This window comes from Hydra viridissima, unplaced genomic scaffold (genome assembly GCF_058129835.1).
Source record: "Hydra viridissima isolate aposymbiotic clone 2 unplaced genomic scaffold, HvirCarnegie_v1 scaffold_8, whole genome shotgun sequence".
Classification (NCBI taxonomy): Eukaryota; Metazoa; Cnidaria; class Hydrozoa; order Anthoathecata; family Hydridae; genus Hydra; species Hydra viridissima.
In genome coordinates this window covers 12,515,491-12,533,064 of record NW_028324307.1, presented here as the reverse complement: position 1 = coordinate 12,533,064, position 17,574 = coordinate 12,515,491, and the positions used below count along the sequence as shown (strand labels likewise).

Sequence of the window (17,574 nt, the reverse complement as noted above, 5' to 3'; positions counted from 1 at the left end):
ATCGAAAAAAAAAACATAAAAGCAACAACACAAGAATAAAAAAACAAATGACCAAAATTGTTCTGAGCTTTAAAACTTGAAATGCTTTATCATTGCATTACATTTTAAACTTCAGCTTGTCGTACCAAGAGATGCTTTAAAATGAATGACAAAAACATTCATACAACTCAGAAATTTCAAATGTGTATTAAATTAAAAATTAAAAATAACATTTTTGAATTTATTTTATTTGCTCAATATTAAACATTTTTATTTAACTTTTTAATTTTTTTTTTTTTTTTTAGCAAATATTCAAGTTTTTAAAAAATTATATCAACTATTAAAAGTATTTGTTTTGACAAATGCAAATATTTAATTAAATCTTTTCATTGTTATCTATACAAAGAAGGAAACAAAATCAGTTAATAAACTTTATTTAAAACATAAAAATTAACAATAAATATGTTAAATTTTAAAAAAATAAATGTGATAGGTAAAACTATAAAAAAAAATCTTATGAACATAACATCTTTATAAATATCTTGATAAATATCTTTTTAAAATATTTCTGAAAAAAATCTCTGAAAAAATAAATAAAACTCTATACAATAAAAAAAAAGCTATTTAAAAAAACTAGCAAAAATAAATAACTAAATCTTTTTTTCTTTAACAAAACATAAGAAACATTACTTTTTTTCAGTGGATACCAATGTTCAGTGGTTAAAGATGTTTAGTGGATAATAATATCAGACACAGAACAAAACGTAATAAGACAAAACAAAATGAAACAAGGAAAACAAAATGAACCAAAACAAAACAAAACAAAACAAAATGAAACAAGACAAAACAAAATGAAACAAGACAAAACTAAATGAAACAAGACAAAACAAAATGAAACAAGACTAAAAATGAAACAAAACAAAATGAAACAAAACAAAACAAAACAAAATGAAACAAGACAAAACAAAATCAAACAAGACAAAACAAAACAAAATCAAACAAGACAAAACAAAACAAAATCAAACAAGACAAAAAAAAAACCAAATTCAAACAATAAAACTAAATAAAAAGCTTTTACTTATATTATGAGGTTTCAGAGGATCAAAAGACAGAATACTAATTAAGTTCTGACTCTCTTGCTTGACTTGACAGTGTGTCATTATCTGTAGATACTTTAGACTTGAAATAGTTTCTCAAAGGAGCTAATATGTGTCTCACAACTGGAACACTCCAGGACTTACCTAAAAGTTTTAAACGATCACGTTGGCCCATGTTTGCAACATCTGTGTAATGTTCAGGGAACCCAAATATTCTATGGCATGAAAATCTTATATGTAAAACAAAAACAAAACTTAAGTAAAAAAAGATTAAAAAAGAAAGATAAGTAAAACTTAATGCTTAGTAAAAACCTAACAAACCTTTCAATTTCAGTCAGCCATAGCCCATCATCAAGCTGAGAGTTACGTGATATTGTCCATTTTACTGGCAACATGGCTGCCTTAGTTTGCTTTAAACTTCCAGCAGAAGTTGTAATGCAGCGCACCTTATCAAACTAAAAAGTATAAAAAGAAATAAGAGAAGGTATAAAATTAACTTTCACATCAATCTAAATAAAAGCAATAACTTGACAAAAAGAGAAAATGTTAGTGTTCTAAGATTGCATATATTGTTATAATTTAATTTACATTACATTAAAGTTTTTTGGTTTGTATAAAATTCCACCTTATAAAGTTTACCTTTGCAACTCTACCACAATTTTTCTCTAAGCACTGCTGCAGCTTAAGGCGATCATTTGGCAAAGGACACATAGCTCTATTCATTCCGGGTAAATTGCCCCAAAAATAGCGTGTCCTTTGCTGTGCAGAAATTTCCTTAGCATTTACAATAACAGGGTGACACTGAAGAAATCGACTAATAACAGCACGGTCAGTATATCGCATACCAACGACATTTTCAAACAGCCAGAAAAAAGGACGAGCAGCTAATGGATAAGGTTTGCAATATTCCAATATGCGATAAAATTCAAAAAATAACTGCCCAGTACCCTCTATTAAAAGAATGATAAAAAAATTGTATAATAATATATTTTTTTTATAGTTTATTTTGGGAAAACTCTCTTAATTAAAGGTTACTGTATTAAGTGATTCTGATAATAATAACTTTATAACCTTCGTACCATAAATGCCTCTTCGAAGAGGATTTACTATAGATAATTCATCACATGGACTACCTCCAATGACCAAATCAAATGGACCCCACTTTTCAATATCTTGCTTTGTAATTTTTTGCACATCTCCAATTTGTTCAATTTTCATGTTGTGATGAACTTGACTCACCTAAAAAAATTTTTTAGTAAAAATCAATCAATAAGATAATTTATGCTAACAAAAATAACATTACTCACTACCTACTACAACAAAAAAATCAAAGCTCATTTAGAAAAAATAAAATAGAGGAACAACAAAAACTATGGAAGAGTGTAATCGCATTCTGGACCAAATTGCAAAATTTTCAAAATTAAAGCTGCAACTATTTTTAAATTCAACTTTACAAAATATTTATTTTTTATTCACAGACACATTTAACTACTAACTTAAGCTACAAGGTTTAACAGCTTTAAAAACAAAAACCTATGCCCAAAATACTACTTTTTTTTAATTTCATTCTTTTATTTGCAAATTCAAATTATTAAATTCAAATTATTAAATTCAAATTACTAAATTCAAATTATTAAATTCAAATTACTAAATTCAAATTATTAAATTCAAATTATTAAATTCAAATTATTAAATTCAAATTATTAAATTCAAATTATTAAATTCAAATTATTAAATTCAAATTATTAAATTCAAATTATTAAATTCAAATTATTAAATTCAAATTATTAAATTCAAATTACTAAATTCAAATTATTAAATTCAAATTATTAAATTCAAATTATTAAATTCAAATTACTAAATTCAAATTATTAAATTCAAATTATTAAATTCAAATTATTAAATTCAAATTATTAAATTCAAATTACTAAATTCAAATTATTAAATTCAAATTACTAAATTCAAATTATTAAATTCAAATTATTAAATTCAAATTACTAAATTCAAATTATTAAATTCAAATTACTAAATTCAAATTATTAAATTCAAATTATTAAATTCAAATTATTAAATTCAAATTATTAAATTCAAATTATTAAATTCAAATTATTAAATTCAAATTATTAAATTCAAATTATTAAATTCAAATTACTAAATTCAAATTATTAAATTCAAATTATTAAATTCAAATTATTAAATTCAAATTATTAAATTCAAATTATTAAATTCAAATTATTAAATTCAAATTATTAAATTCAAATTATTAAATTCAAATTGACATCTATTGCATAAAAAATTGCTTCTAAGTTAACTATATTTAAAAATTTATATAATAATTAAGTATAAAAAAACAATAAAAAAGAAGCTTATAATAAATTGAGTATCTTGGGATTTACAAAGTTTTGATTTCTAACTTTTGAATAGTACTTTTTTAGTGGGCAATGGGGCTATGAAAATGAAGCAATCTACCAGCTGAATTATAGACAATCATAGTTAACATTGACAATAAGAAAGATATTACCTTAATAGCTTGAGAATCAATTTCTGATGCTCTGTAGATAAGGATGTCTAGACCAAGTTCACTAAGCGCCATGTAACCAGTACTAAGACCATCAAAGAGAGATAAAACACGCAGGGGTGGGCGATCTTGAAATGGTACAGGATCATAGAAAAACGGTAATTGCTACAATATATGGTAAGAAATACACTTTTTTAAAAAACTTAAAAAAAAAAACAAACTAATATTGTAATGGGACACTCTAATACTCAGAAAAGTAAAGTCTTAAGTAAAAAACAAATGCTATGCAAACAAAAGAAAAACTCAGAATGATGAACATTAAAAGTAAAGAAATGAAAAATTTAATCATAATATCAAAATACTATTAAAAAGATTTCTTAATCAATTACATATTCTTCATTGTTAATTGTGAAGATATTCTTTAGCCTCTGCTGCCAATCATCACGACGTCGGATAAGACGCACTTTTTCACCAGTACACATAAAACAGTGCCAGTCAAAACTAGTAGAAATAGCTCTTGCATATCCAACCCCACAAAACATATCAAGACACACTGAACAGTATGAACTACAATGAATCAAACAGAAATTGATATTTTAAAATTTTAAAAAGTATCAAAAACAAAAACTATTAACCTATTCCTTTACCGATAACATCCAGGAACATCACACAATATTATCTCTCTTCCATCACTACATATTGAGCAATACATTTGTGATCCATCTTCATCATATAAGTATGCAGTTTCAATAAATGATTCCTGAAATATGATACAATATTATCTTTTAATAAACAGGAAAAAAAAATGTTAAAGTTATTCCAATTCCAAAATAAATCACACAAAGAGTACCTTGCACTCTTTACATAGCCCCCCTTCAAACAATGGATGCTCTATTATGCACTTTAGATCTCCACATGCTAAGCATATCTCTAAAAAAACAAACATTGGACAATATTTACTATTAGGGTTGTCCATGTGTCTTACGCATCATAAAAAAAAATTGCCCTATATCTGACAGAAATGAAGGCAATATTGTCATGGCTATAACACCTTTTTACTCTTTCTTTATCACAGACTATAATTTAAATAAGTTGCACATGGCAGTTTTTCCACTCAAGATTTGAAAATTAGGATGATTTACAATATAATATTAAATGAATGTTAATAAAATTTTCTAAAAATTCATGCTGTTGTAATTGGAAAGTATTTAAATAACTGGGAAAGTTTTTAAAAAAGGTGTTTTTTAACTAAATGAAATTTATAAAAAAAATTACATTAAAAGTTTATGAAACAATCTTTAATGGAAACTTTTAGAATACTGATTTGATATACTAATACTCGCTGACCTACCATTTATACTTACTGACCTACCATTTATATTAATTGTTCCTCCAGCAGCTTTGTCAAAAAGGGCTTTTATATCCTCTGCAAGAGTTGGAGAAGGAAGTGGATCACCATCATGATGTTTCAGGTCTTCATTCTCACTATCATCTGATGAAAGATTATCATCTGGAAAAATATATTACCTATAAATTATTAAACTATAATTTAAAATGTCTGCTTGATGAGAAATAAAATTGTCTAGTATTTCTTAAATGTTCTTTAATATAGGCACAGTTGTTTTTTCAATTAGTTTCTTTTGTAACTCTATATGGTTACTAAACAATGAATGTGAATTTGTTTAAACTTCTATCAAAAATAATAAATTTTAACTTACTACCTTTACAAATTTAACAATAACTCACATTAATTAATATCTCACTTTAAAGAAATCTTTTTTCTGACAACGAATTTGTTGACAGTGCTTACAAAACTTTTATTATTCAATATTTTGAAGAAAAAAAAGGCATAAAAACCATTTATTCTAATGGTCATTGTAAAGTAAAAAAATTTTCTTAACAAAAATGGATTCAAATTATGAAAACATTTGAAGACGCAGAACTTTTTTGATAAACTTAAAAGTTCCTTAGGAACAACACATATACAACATAATTCCGATGTAAAACTTATGCATGTGCAGAAATGTAAATAAAATCAAAACAATTATTATCTTAATGGTTGAGTTACAAAGGTTTATCATGGAAAACAATGAAAATACTGAACCTATGCCAGATACAAAATTAAAAAGATTGAAAACATGTGTTGCTTTTGATAGCAAAAATAATGAATACAATGTTATGTGAGAAACAATGTTAAACAAAACTCTAATTTATGCAACTGCAAACTACCATGAGTAAGTATAGCATTTACTATCCATTATATATATATATATATATATATATATATATATATATATATATATATATATATATATATATATATATATATATATATATATATATATATATATATATATATATATATATATATATATATATATATATATAAGTTTTGTGTTCCTTTTGTGTTAAGTAAGAGTGGTGAAGTTTATTTTTGAGGAGAAAAGATATTTTAGATTATCTCAATCAACTTAAATTCACATAATTGCTGTGAATATTCATATAATCAAAAATCTACACATTTTCACTATTATTTTTACTTTTGCAGTCATTGATTGTTGTTCAGTAATTTACTTATATACTTATTTACAGCATCACATAGAACATGTATACACTTTCAAGAAATAAATAAAGCAGAGATATTGGTGTTATTTTTCACCCAATTAAGCTATTTTTTTGGTAAGTGGAGTGACTGAATACTGAGTTTATGTTCATATATGTGTTGTTAATATAATTTCAATAAAAAAGTGCAGTTACTATAATTTCAATAAAAAATATTAATGTACTGTTAGTACAAACCTCAATGTGCTGTTCACAGGCCTAAGTTTAGTTTAATGCAAAAAACGTTCGCCAAAGAATGCAATATATCATTTCAACATGCCAAGGAGTCAAAATATGCTACATTAATAGACCAATTGTTTGACACAGTCCACTGTGATGCGATGAACTTGATACACATTGATGAAGATATGCAGTTTTTGATTGATCAGTGATCTTGTAAAAAATATATTAGGAGGCAAAGATGAAGACTTAGCAAATCCAGAGGAAAGAAAAGAGGCAAGAAACAATATTGGCAGTGATTTGCTGCAGCTCAATGGCTATATCATATAAACGAAACATAAGAGTTCTGCCTCTTTGGAGTTCTGCATGTTTTTTTCACTTGTGCATGCTAAAGCATGGACAACAGGCATGAATACATGCAACACACCTTGAATGACTTGCAGCTGTTAAATAAAAATATTCTGCATTCTGTCATTCATTGAAGAAAGTATAGATTAAATTCATTAGAAACACTGATGACATATTTTGGGTAAAACTACGAAAAAGCCTACTAGCAATCAAGCCAAAAATTCAAATAAAAAAAACCCATTAGAATCAGAATTTTTACTTCTATAGGAAAAAGTAAAAAATAGTTTCATTTATTTTCTTTTTTTTCTTGAATTTTTCAAAGACACTCTAGAAGAATTTTTTTTTTTACATTTTATAATTGGGTTCTCATCCTGAGAATAATAGTTTTGAGAGAAAAAAAACACTTGATATTATTTTGTGCAGAATGAAATTTTGATTTCGATTCCAAATAAAAATAATATAAACCAAATGCATATTAAAAAAAAACACAAAATATTAACTTTTAAGAATTGAGAACAAAACATGCAAATGTTTTATTTTCAATTCTTAAAAGTTAAGAATTAAAAATAAAACATGCAAATACAGTACACAAGGATCAAAAAGCAATAATTGTTTAACTTTTGTAATGAAAGGTGACAATTGTGATGATTTGATCAATTGTGATGAGCAAGCAAAGGGTTTAAAAGTGATTATATGCAAAAAATGAAAAAAAAATGTTTTCATGCAGATATGTTAGCAAGTGAAAACTTAGTGTGTACCCGCTGGCTTTTTAAAAAAAAAAGGCTTTCAAAAAAATGTCATAAGTAATGAATTATTTGTGCACAAAATGTTAATTGTAATTTCAATATTATTTTAATTGTTACATCAAATGTAATAAATAATGACTCATTTTAACATTAGCTTCTGTTAAAAAAGGTCATTTTTTTAAATTTAGTTTTGATTTTTTTTACTGCAAAGTTTTTAATTCCTAATCTAAAAAAAAAAAAAAAAAAAAAGATCTAAATTTTCAACAAAAAAAAGTAATTATTGTTATTATGAAGTGTGACTTGTTTAAGACAATTTTACTCAATGTTAAACTACAAGAAATCACAATTGTGATATTATTTTACACAAGTTTACATTGGAGATGTGGTCTTTTTACTATGATATTTAGACTTCTTAACACTAAAAAAATTCTGTTAGCAACTAATAATAAAACTTTTTCATGCCTTAAACAAAACTTAGAGCAGTTCTAGGCTAGTAACCATAGAGAGCCACATACACAAACTTTTCAGTCTTGATTTTTTTTGGAGAATTATCAATGATGAATAAATCAGTAAAATCTATGACTATGACTTGCAAAGCCGGATTGATCAAAGTTTGACTCAGAGGATTTTGTTACCCACTTTAAACCAGTTATTTTATTTTCAATTTTAAACCAGTTATTTTTGTCAATTTGAAATTTTGTCATTTTGTCAGTTAAAAACAAATTTACGGTAAAACATTAAATGAATTTTTAAGTTTTGTGACCTTCTGAACATTGTGCAAGTAGCTCAACACCAAACGGCTGAAAGCCACTTTTTGCCCAATCAATGAGAACATCTAATCTTTTACTGCTGTCCTCTGGAAGATCTGTTTTTGAGCAACGTTTGGCAGCTTCATCAAGTAATTCTTTAACAGAGCGCAAATACAAACCTTGCATCTTTGAAGGCAAATAACGTGTTGAAAAAGATTTCAGAGACTCAATATTTTGAACATGTACCTGTTTATAATCAGAAAGTTTAATCATACCAAAGAACTATAACATTGACCTACTTTTAAGAAAATAATAACATTAAAAGATTTTCTCCATGGCTAAGGATTAGTTTTGCCATGAGTTAGTTTACTAGAGTTTTCAAATAAAAAAAATTATAGCATTCAAACTAAAATTTTTTTTTCAAATTGTTCCACACAGTTTGTTTTTTTGTTTTTTTTTTAACTTTTGCCATCATTAGTAAGAAAAAAAGGAAAGAATGATTAAATTTTTCTCATTTCCTTGACAAGTTCATTATACTGACACATACATGTTTCAATAACACATATATATTAGGAACAATAACTACTACCCATATGCTTTTTAACATAAAAAATATTTTTTTATATATAATAAAAATCATAACATAGCTTTTGGATACACACCTCAGAGATTTTATGGTCTCCAAACCACCGTATCCAATAACAATCTTTAGCAGCAGGTCTTTGACGTGCTGTGCGATGTGAAACTACCATTCCAAACCACCAGTCATATCCTCTCAATTTTCCAGTAACCAGATCACCAATCTTTATCTATGATGTATCAAAAGTTGTTTCACAAACTGTTAATGGAAACTTTGAATAAACTTCATTCAAGAAATTCATTTAAACCTTATTTAATAAAAAAAAACCACTGCAAGTTCCCATTTGCAGGAAGAGAGTAAGGCAGATATATTTGAATAACAACAAATTGATTTTCTGACCACAAACTACTTCAGTATAAAAAAAAAAAGTTGAAAAAGAAAACATGATAAAAGTAAGTCTTAAATACAAGCATAAAATTCAGCATTAAAAAGGATGTTGTAGCAAATTAGGTGAATCTGCTTAAATAATTCAAGTAGATACTAGCCACAAAAAAAAAGAGTACAGATTACCATGTTAACTAAAAAAGATTTGTATTTGGACTGCTTTAGCTTAATGTAATGAAGCTTACCCTTATAGAGCTCAACTTTACAAAATCAATAGACATAAAAAAGCCTACAGATTTTATCTGAAATGGAAAGAAACAATAGTTACTTAAAAACCCAAAAACCTCATAAAAGCCAGTTTAGTTTTTTTAACAGATGGTTATGGGTCAATCCATGCCAAGTGGATTTGGTGTCTTGCATACTTATGCAACTTGTTGAGATTTTTGTATATGAAATAAATCTTGCTAAGAATTAAAACTTACAGCAGTCTCTAAAAACAATATAAGTGAAAACCAAGTGTTTTGATAAAATATAAATTTAACTTGCTAAAAAAAGTTATGCATTGTTATGAAGTTAAATATACCAAGGTCAAAGACATATCAAGGCTTTGAACTTAAAATATTTTGTATTTTGAACTCATGACTTTATGCAATAAAAACACAACCAACTTGAAACTATCAAAGTTCAATATAAGTAACTTTGACAGTTTTTGATGAGCTTTAGAAAAATGGAAAAAAAATAAAAAACTTAAAATTCAAAACTAATTATGCTGTTATATCAAAACAAGTGTATGGTCATTGTTGATGCTTTCTTTTTATTTAAAATAATTTTGTTTAAACACAATTTTGTTTTTTTTTTTTATAAAAATCCAGAATGTTTCTGAAAAAAATTTTTAAATGACACAAAGTCAAAAATTTTTTACAGAAGGAAGATATTCAAAACAACATAAAGATGGCAAAAAGCAAATAGTGACCACTGCATTAAGTCACATATAAATATAAGTAAACAGTTGAGTATAATTATAACCATAACCTACTGAAGATGCAGCTGTATATCTTACATTTTTGAGGGGGAAATTAAGACATATTTTTTTTAATTAAAAAAAAAATGGAAGAGCAAAATACTGTATTTTATAAATTTTATTTAATGCAACTCAAGTCACAGTTTTAGCTTACTTATAGAAGTATTTCAAAATAAAGGTAGCTTTTAGTGTGTAGCTCTTTATACTTCTTCTATCAAAGATTTGAAGATATATTGGTGTATAATTGTTATATTTGGAGATTTACAATCAATGTCAAAATAAATCATGTTGACACAAAAAAAAACACATAAAATTATATGTATATTGTAATGAAAATTTGAACTGTATCATCATTTGTAGTCAAGCTATGTTTTTTGAATCAATATTTGTTGATGATCTCCTAAATGATAGGCCTGACTATGCAATGACAGCAAGCTTTGCAGAATGACCCAATTTAGAGAAATTTCTCACACTACAGGCAAATGAGTAGGGAAAGATTTCTTGTAAGTTTGAGAGAAGTTTTAAATGCAAAAAAGAATCTTATCTTGCCAATGTTAAACCAAACAGCAAAAAATGATTAACTTTCGTGGGAACATATTTAACTTTGTCATTCACTGTAAATCTTCAAGTATAACAATAAAACATCAATATGTCTTCAACTATTTGATAGCTCATATATTTTGAAAAAATATATATAGAACTACACATTTAAAGTAACTTATATTGAAGTACTTCTATAATTAAGCTAAAATTATGATTTTAGCTTAATTATAGAAGTACTTCAATATAAGTTACTTGTGTACTGTATTTCTCTCTGACATTTTCTATCATATTATTGGGTCTCTTAAATTCCGGTTCAAAAATCTTAATCATAAGTATATATTTGCAAGTAAGTATAAGTATATACTCAGCACATATACTCGCATATAAGCATAAATACACATTTTAAGTAAATTTAAGTATATACTTGTGTATAAGTATAAATACATACTTGTACAAAAGTTTCAGTATATATGCACTTACAAGTATATACTTGCATATAAGTAGACACTTTCATATAAGTATATACTTGCATATAAGTTTACATGTAAACTATGCATATAAGCAAAGTACCATTGTTTCCTTTTCATCAAGATTGCACTCAGGAATAACAAATTTTAAGATTCTTTTAAATTATAATATAAACTACATGCATAATAACATATTATATACATCAATATATTAACAGAGTATTTTATTTTAATACATCTTTGAACAGGTTAAAATAACACTAATAATAGATATAGAGCAATCTTTTGTTAAAGGTATTACAAAGAAATCACTGTATAATAACATTAATACTAAAGTGGGTTTTAAAGAAAATACCTTATTTTCATGATATGAAACATCAATGGTATTTCTTTTGATGTTTGAAGATTTATCCTTTAGAAAAATATGCTCCCTATCTTTTATATTAGGTTGACTTTTACAAGTTCCAGCAGTGCTGCCTACTGCAGGATTAGAGTTGTTTGAGAGTGTATTCTTGATGGAGCATGCTCGCTTTGGTGTCTTCTGACTCAGCAAAGTCAAGTCTAGCTTTATACCATCTTTATACTGTCCCTTTCTTTTTTTATGTGAATGTTTATGTTGAACATTCGTGTTTTCTTGATGACCAAATTCATTTATTTTGAGCTTATCGTAAAAGAAGTTACATTTATCATTAATTGAAAAATCTACTTTAACATCAAGATGGGTAACCTCATTGGGCAGCGCCTCATTCAAAGAACTTTTAAAAAGATTTTTTTGTAGATTTGAGCAATAGTTTCCAACTTCATCTTGTCTTAATTTAGATTGAATTTGTTCAGAGCATACTTTATCATTTTCTTTATTTTCCATTTTCCTTTCTAATATTTCATTTGTGGTATTTGTAGTTTGTTTAAACTTCTGCTTTTTATAAGTTTTTACTTTACTAAAATTTTGCTGAGAATCCTCATTTAATTGATGGCCTTTGATATTTTCAGATGATTCTTCTGATTCTTGATTGGGATCATGAAAATGAGATTCATTAGAAGCAGCTATTGGAAGCTATGGGAATTGAAAATTAAAAATTAAAAACTTATAAAACTCTTTATATGAATTGCAAAAGATTTTTTTAACTATTAATGTTTTATATTTAGTAAAATTAGGTAAATTTACATATCAAAAAAATTTTATTTCTTAACTAAATTTCGTAAATAATAAAACTTTCAGTACCATATTTCTAGGTCTTCCTGCCTGTATAGTTGTTTTTTTTTTAGCAGTTTTTTTGTTAACCATTTTATGGTGGATTTTTTTGTGTTTAAAACCAATATCAGGGACATCTTCAATATCATTTACTCTTTCATGTGATGTAGTACCTTCTTCATTTTTTTTAGTTCTTTGATGAACCTGATCATTATCTCTTTGTTGTGATTTCTGTACTATTTGTTTATCATTATGCAATTTGTTGTATAAACTCCATCTCATATCCTCGCTATGTTTTACTTGAATTGATTTTTTATCATGCTTGTCATGTGGCAATTTTTTTTGAGCAAGATGAGAGCCTTTTTCTGAGTAAATGAATGCAAGATGATCAAAAAGGCCATCAATCTCAGTTCTACGCTTGCGTTTTCCAATCATAATATTTACTTAAGCATATAAAGAAACAAACGTGCATTATATATATATATATATATATATATATATATATATATATATATATATATATATATATATATATATATATATATATATATATATATATATATATATATATATATATATATATATATATAATGTAACCATTATTTAGCTTGTTGTCTAATAGTTATCTTTTTTTTACTTATGCATTTATCTTTTTTTGATACTTATATTTTTATTTAAATTAAATTTTTTATTTGACTTGTATGAAAACAAAATATTTTTGTTTATCATATTCTCAGATTTTCCGTTTTCTTTAACACGCATACTTTTAAACACACGTGGAAAGTATGCGTGTAAGAACAGCTAAAAAAGAACAACTACGATAATGACTAAGGCACATTTCGTAATAAAAAAAACTGTTGTCCTAAATAAAGCAAATTTTTTTTTAATTTGATTTTTTCTAATATCTGGTAGCAGAAATTAGTTTTTAATTCTATAACTTGATATTATCTGAAAATCAAATTGCCGAACTCATTTTTATTAACAAATATTAAGCAACTTTTAAAAAAACAATTGAAGACCAATATATACATTTTACGCTACAAATTTAAAAAATTTATATCTTAATTTCATAAAAATTTAAAAAGTTAACGCTAACTAAAAGATAATTAAATAAAGTTTATTTATAATCATTTCAAACTCTGGAGGAGGGGCGGCGAGGAGGTGCTATATTTTTATGTTCAAATTGTTTAGAGTTCAAATTATTAAGATGTATAAACATTAGGATTTCTCCGCAAAAAAGTATTATCATCTAATCTTTTAATTGGGTACCGAGATGAAGAAAACAACCCAAATAAAATTTTGCTTTAATTAAAACTTAAAACTTAATTAAAACTAGAAATAAACGAAATCTTTTGGTTTATATTTAGTTTTTAGTTTTCAATAATTACAATTTCTTTAATTTAGTTATTAAATACAAAAATCAATTAAAAACACGAAGAATTATTGAGACAGAGATTTTGAGACAAACATATCTAAGAGGACGATAACCTATTGAATCAACTCCAGTCAGTCGAAGCATTTTAACGTTGCAGGCCATAATTTTAAGCAAAAGATATTTCCATATAAAAGCAGAAACAAAAATGTACCTAATAAAACTTAGAACTTTTTAATAATATTTATTGAGGAGAATGAGGTTTTTATCTTGAAAAGCCTAAGTTTAAAGAAAATAACTTAGGTTTAAAATTATGGCAAAGCAAAATTTATGAGAGTTGAGGAGAGTCCAGAGGCTCAAAAAAGAATATTAGTCGGGTTGCAAAATATGAAAGAAAATGGGATGAGCTCAAAGAAATCTGGAGGTGAAACTTTTACGGCTGCATCATTTAGTAGAGCAGAGAGGGGTTATCATTTTTAAAGATTTTTTTATGACGAGACGGCAACTGGTTTCTATCTGATTAACCTAGCACTCTATACAACATTTTATGACTCCGAGGCAGGATCCATATATCCAGGGATATAGTGTGGCATACAGTTCGGATGTTTTTCTGTTGAAATTCTCGAGCATTTACAGTATATAATACAGATAATGAAAAAAAACCCGTTTCATAAAATCCGAATCAGGTCTAATATTTCTGCAACCATTTTATGAACTCTAAAAGCTCATAGAGCATTGTTTAAATGGGAATTTTTTGTATTCGTACATTATTTGTAAGACTTAAGCTACTTTCATCTTCTGTAGGATAAGTTTCTTCTTCTCCTCAAAACCTTTGGCAGCTTTCTCAGCTCTCATTTGACAAGTGTTTAAGACCAGTTAGTAAGTTTTATGGAGGCAATGCTCTAAATTTTCTTTCTTAGAGTGTCAACCAAACTTATACCACAGAGTTTGAAACTTTTAAAAGAGTAATTTCATGGTTGTTTACTAGGGAGTCAGTTCGCACATACTGTAACCTAAGAAAGAGAGTTGATAGGTCTAAAATGGAAATCAGTAGTTCGGAGCAAAAAACAACTTTGTGCTTAACTATAAAAATTAGGATCAATATTCATATAAAAGTATGAAATTTGATCTTAGTGTTTATAGTCAATCACAGAGTTTTTTGTATGGACAACCTTACAAAATATCACCCTATTTTTTCCCATTGCAATTGGTGTAGAATGCAATAAACACAAAAAAATTTAGATTTTTTCATAAAATATTTTAGATCTAATTTAACTAGTAGGTGTAAAAAAAATGGTTGTAATGAAGAATAAAAAGAAGATCATTTAATTGATCACTTAGATCTTGTTCTTTGTATCATTTCGTAAAAAAATAGATGTGAACATTTATGTTCAGGAAAGTCCAAGGTATCTATTTTCAAAGTGAAACACCTTTATTTTCATAGTGAAACATTTTTTATTTGTAGTTTTTTCATTCAAAAGATGTGTATTTTAAAAGTTGTGGCTAAATTACAATCATTTTGACGTTTTATGAAATTTTTGATTTTTGTCTACTTCTGGCACTTCTGCAATAAAAAGTCACCACGGAGACGCATATAATGATTCAGCTCGGAGGTTTTTTTCTGAAAAGTTTTGATTTACTGTTACTTAAACATTTGTGAAATTTGTTCTCAGAAATATAAGAGTATTTTTAAGAGTTACTATAATAAATGTTCAAATTAAAAACTAAAAATACTTATTTTCTAATAGCTAACATTAAAACATTTCAATAAGGTAAATTTATATAACCTAAAGCTTATTGAAATCAATAAATGTTTTTTTTGTCGGTTCTGTGAGAAGGCTGCTAAGGCCACATATGTTAAAATAAAATCAACAATTTACCGAACCCAGTTTATGCGAAGATTTACAGCCTCTTTGTTGCTCTTTGTTGCTCCTTTAAAAACATCTATTAACAACTATTTATATTTCGAATTAGACTCGACTATTATTAGCTGATATGATAACGTTTCTCCTGACATTGAATTACATTTTTCGAAAAGATCTTCCTCTTGGCTTTTTTTAAAGGTTACATTTTAGTAGTACTTACCTATGATCCATGATTCTGTGGTCATTATTTTCATACTATGATCTCTAACATGCTAAATACGCTTTGTTGCGTAAATAAAATTGCTACATTTGGTATGTATAAGTAGTGGGAACCTAAAAATTATATACAACTGTTAAAGCTTTTGTTTAAAAAAGATCATTAAATTCTCTTAAGAAAATCTTTATGTCATCAAACCATAGCTTGATGGTTTAACGATATATTTATTTACTTTTTTGTGTTATATCTAAACTTATACTTTTAACATTTTAAAATTATATCAAATATAAAACCATATATCAATGCCTAAGTTCCAAAAAAAAACTCCATGTAAGGTACATGAAGTCTTAAAATATATTTGATAAAGTATTTTGATCCCAAAAAATGATTTCGGAATCCGCTACTAAGTATTTTACAACCTAATGACCCTCTGTTAACATTCTTAAACAAGCAGTGGCTGTTGTAAAATGTCTGTCGATTCAAAATCTCAAAACAAGCATGCAGAAGTGCACAAGTTTTACCAATTGAAATTGAAAAAAAAATTCAGTAATAGTTTATAATTATACATACAAAATGTCTCTGAGAGCTAAATTGAAATCTCTGGGAAAAAAAAAGAAGATATATTCCTTGACTAAGATTAAAAAGTTCTTACAAACTGGGTCCAATGCAGATAAAACCAATGGTAGAAGTGTCTCATGTACTGCTAAAACAACATTTGTCTTTAATAATCCAATTATATCGAAGACGAAAAGATTGGACGGGTTACGCTACGTTGGTGTTGGTAGGGTTCCAGTGTATCGTCCTTTGGACAATTTTGGAAGAAAAATGGTTTAGCTAAAAACCGTTTTAACAGAATAGAATGCAGAGAATTGTAAAAGAATGTTTTATTTTTTTTTTTTTTTAATTTAAAAGTACATTGATGTAATACTTTAAGTTTTCCAAATTTATTTTTTTATCACAGTTTACGTTATTTTCTCAATTAATGAAAAAAAAATTTTTTAAACTTGTTCAACATAATTTTATTTAGTTTTATTGAGTACTCAAAATGCAATACAGAAACTGCACAAAGATCTGTGAGTACCACTCTGATGCATCCATAGAAAAAAAAAAAAAAATTTATGACAGACATGTTGATGAGGGAATTAAGTAACTTATATAAAATCACCACGATAGTTTATGCAAAACCACGATAAATTAAAGGAGTTTCATCAGGATACATACGAATCATCATCATATCACATCACACTTTATTGAGAATTTACATAAGAAAAAAACAGTATTACATGAAGTACGTACCACTATTTATAGTTCAGTAAGAATAGACCTTTTATTATCGCATTTAAATCATCAATTTTTAATCGTCCTAAACATATTTGTATAGCTTTACTTATTTTTTTTAAATAACGCAATTAAATAGTTCAGAAGACTTGTTTTCTATGCGTTGAAGCGATTTGAGTGCTGCGTTTTAAAAAATTCAAAGAGAGGCATTTACGACGTTTCTATTACGCAAACTGTCCTTTGTAATTTTCATTATTGTCAAGATAATTTGTGCATTTTAAAAAAATGTAAAGTAATCAGTTTAACTAACAGTACTTTTTTTAGCAAAGTAATCGCGGGAATCACTCGGGGGTCAGACCTTTGTAATAATGCACAGTGGAATATTTTTTAAGTTAAATTTAGTAAACCTCTTCATTGGTCAACTTTTTAACGATATA

At 26.3% G+C, this 17,574-nt stretch overlaps 1 protein-coding gene and 1 pseudogene across 3 annotated transcripts in view; one reads left to right on the top strand and one right to left on the bottom strand.

Annotated features, from left to right (window-relative positions):
* The window catches only part of LOC149885174 (uncharacterized), a 146,914-nt pseudogene that overhangs the window by 95,562 nt on the left and 33,778 nt on the right, over window positions 1-17,574 (top strand). The window lies entirely within an intron of this gene.
* LOC145186881 (DNA (cytosine-5)-methyltransferase 3A-like) lies at window positions 522-17,288 on the bottom strand. Of its 2 annotated transcripts, none has more exons than XM_090095183.1 (13): window positions 17,156-17,288; window positions 16,512-16,693; window positions 8,881-9,027; window positions 8,233-8,464; window positions 4,967-5,104; window positions 4,445-4,524; window positions 4,242-4,354; window positions 3,984-4,161; window positions 3,598-3,759; window positions 2,156-2,315; window positions 1,716-2,026; window positions 1,398-1,531; window positions 522-1,291 (listed from the first exon to the last, which is right to left on the bottom strand). In XM_090095183.1, exons 2-13 carry the CDS (start codon window positions 16,554-16,556, stop codon window positions 1,096-1,098), a joined length of 1,896 nt encoding a protein of 631 aa, XP_089951309.1. In that variant the 5' UTR covers window positions 16,557-16,693; window positions 17,156-17,288; the 3' UTR covers window positions 522-1,095. The 2 variants fall into 2 exon arrangements, with proteins under 2 accessions (XP_089951309.1, XP_089951308.1); XM_090095182.1 differs by lacking the exons at window positions 16,512-16,693; window positions 17,156-17,288 and adding exons at window positions 11,569-12,267; window positions 12,436-12,862.

Bases quoted from the DNA above. Each gene is read 5' to 3' on its own strand.
- LOC145186881 (XM_090095182.1), bottom strand. From the start codon at position 12,840: ATGATTGGAAAACGCAAGCGTAGAACTGAGATTGATGGCCTTTTTGAT. The intron at 2,027-2,155 runs GTACGAAGGTTA...TTCTTTTAATAG, and splicing joins TCTTCGAAGAGGCATTTATG to AGGGTACTGGGCAGTTATTT. The intron at 1,532-1,715 runs GTAAACTTTATA...TATACTTTTTAG, and splicing joins ATTGTGGTAGAGTTGCAAAG to TTTGATAAGGTGCGCTGCAT.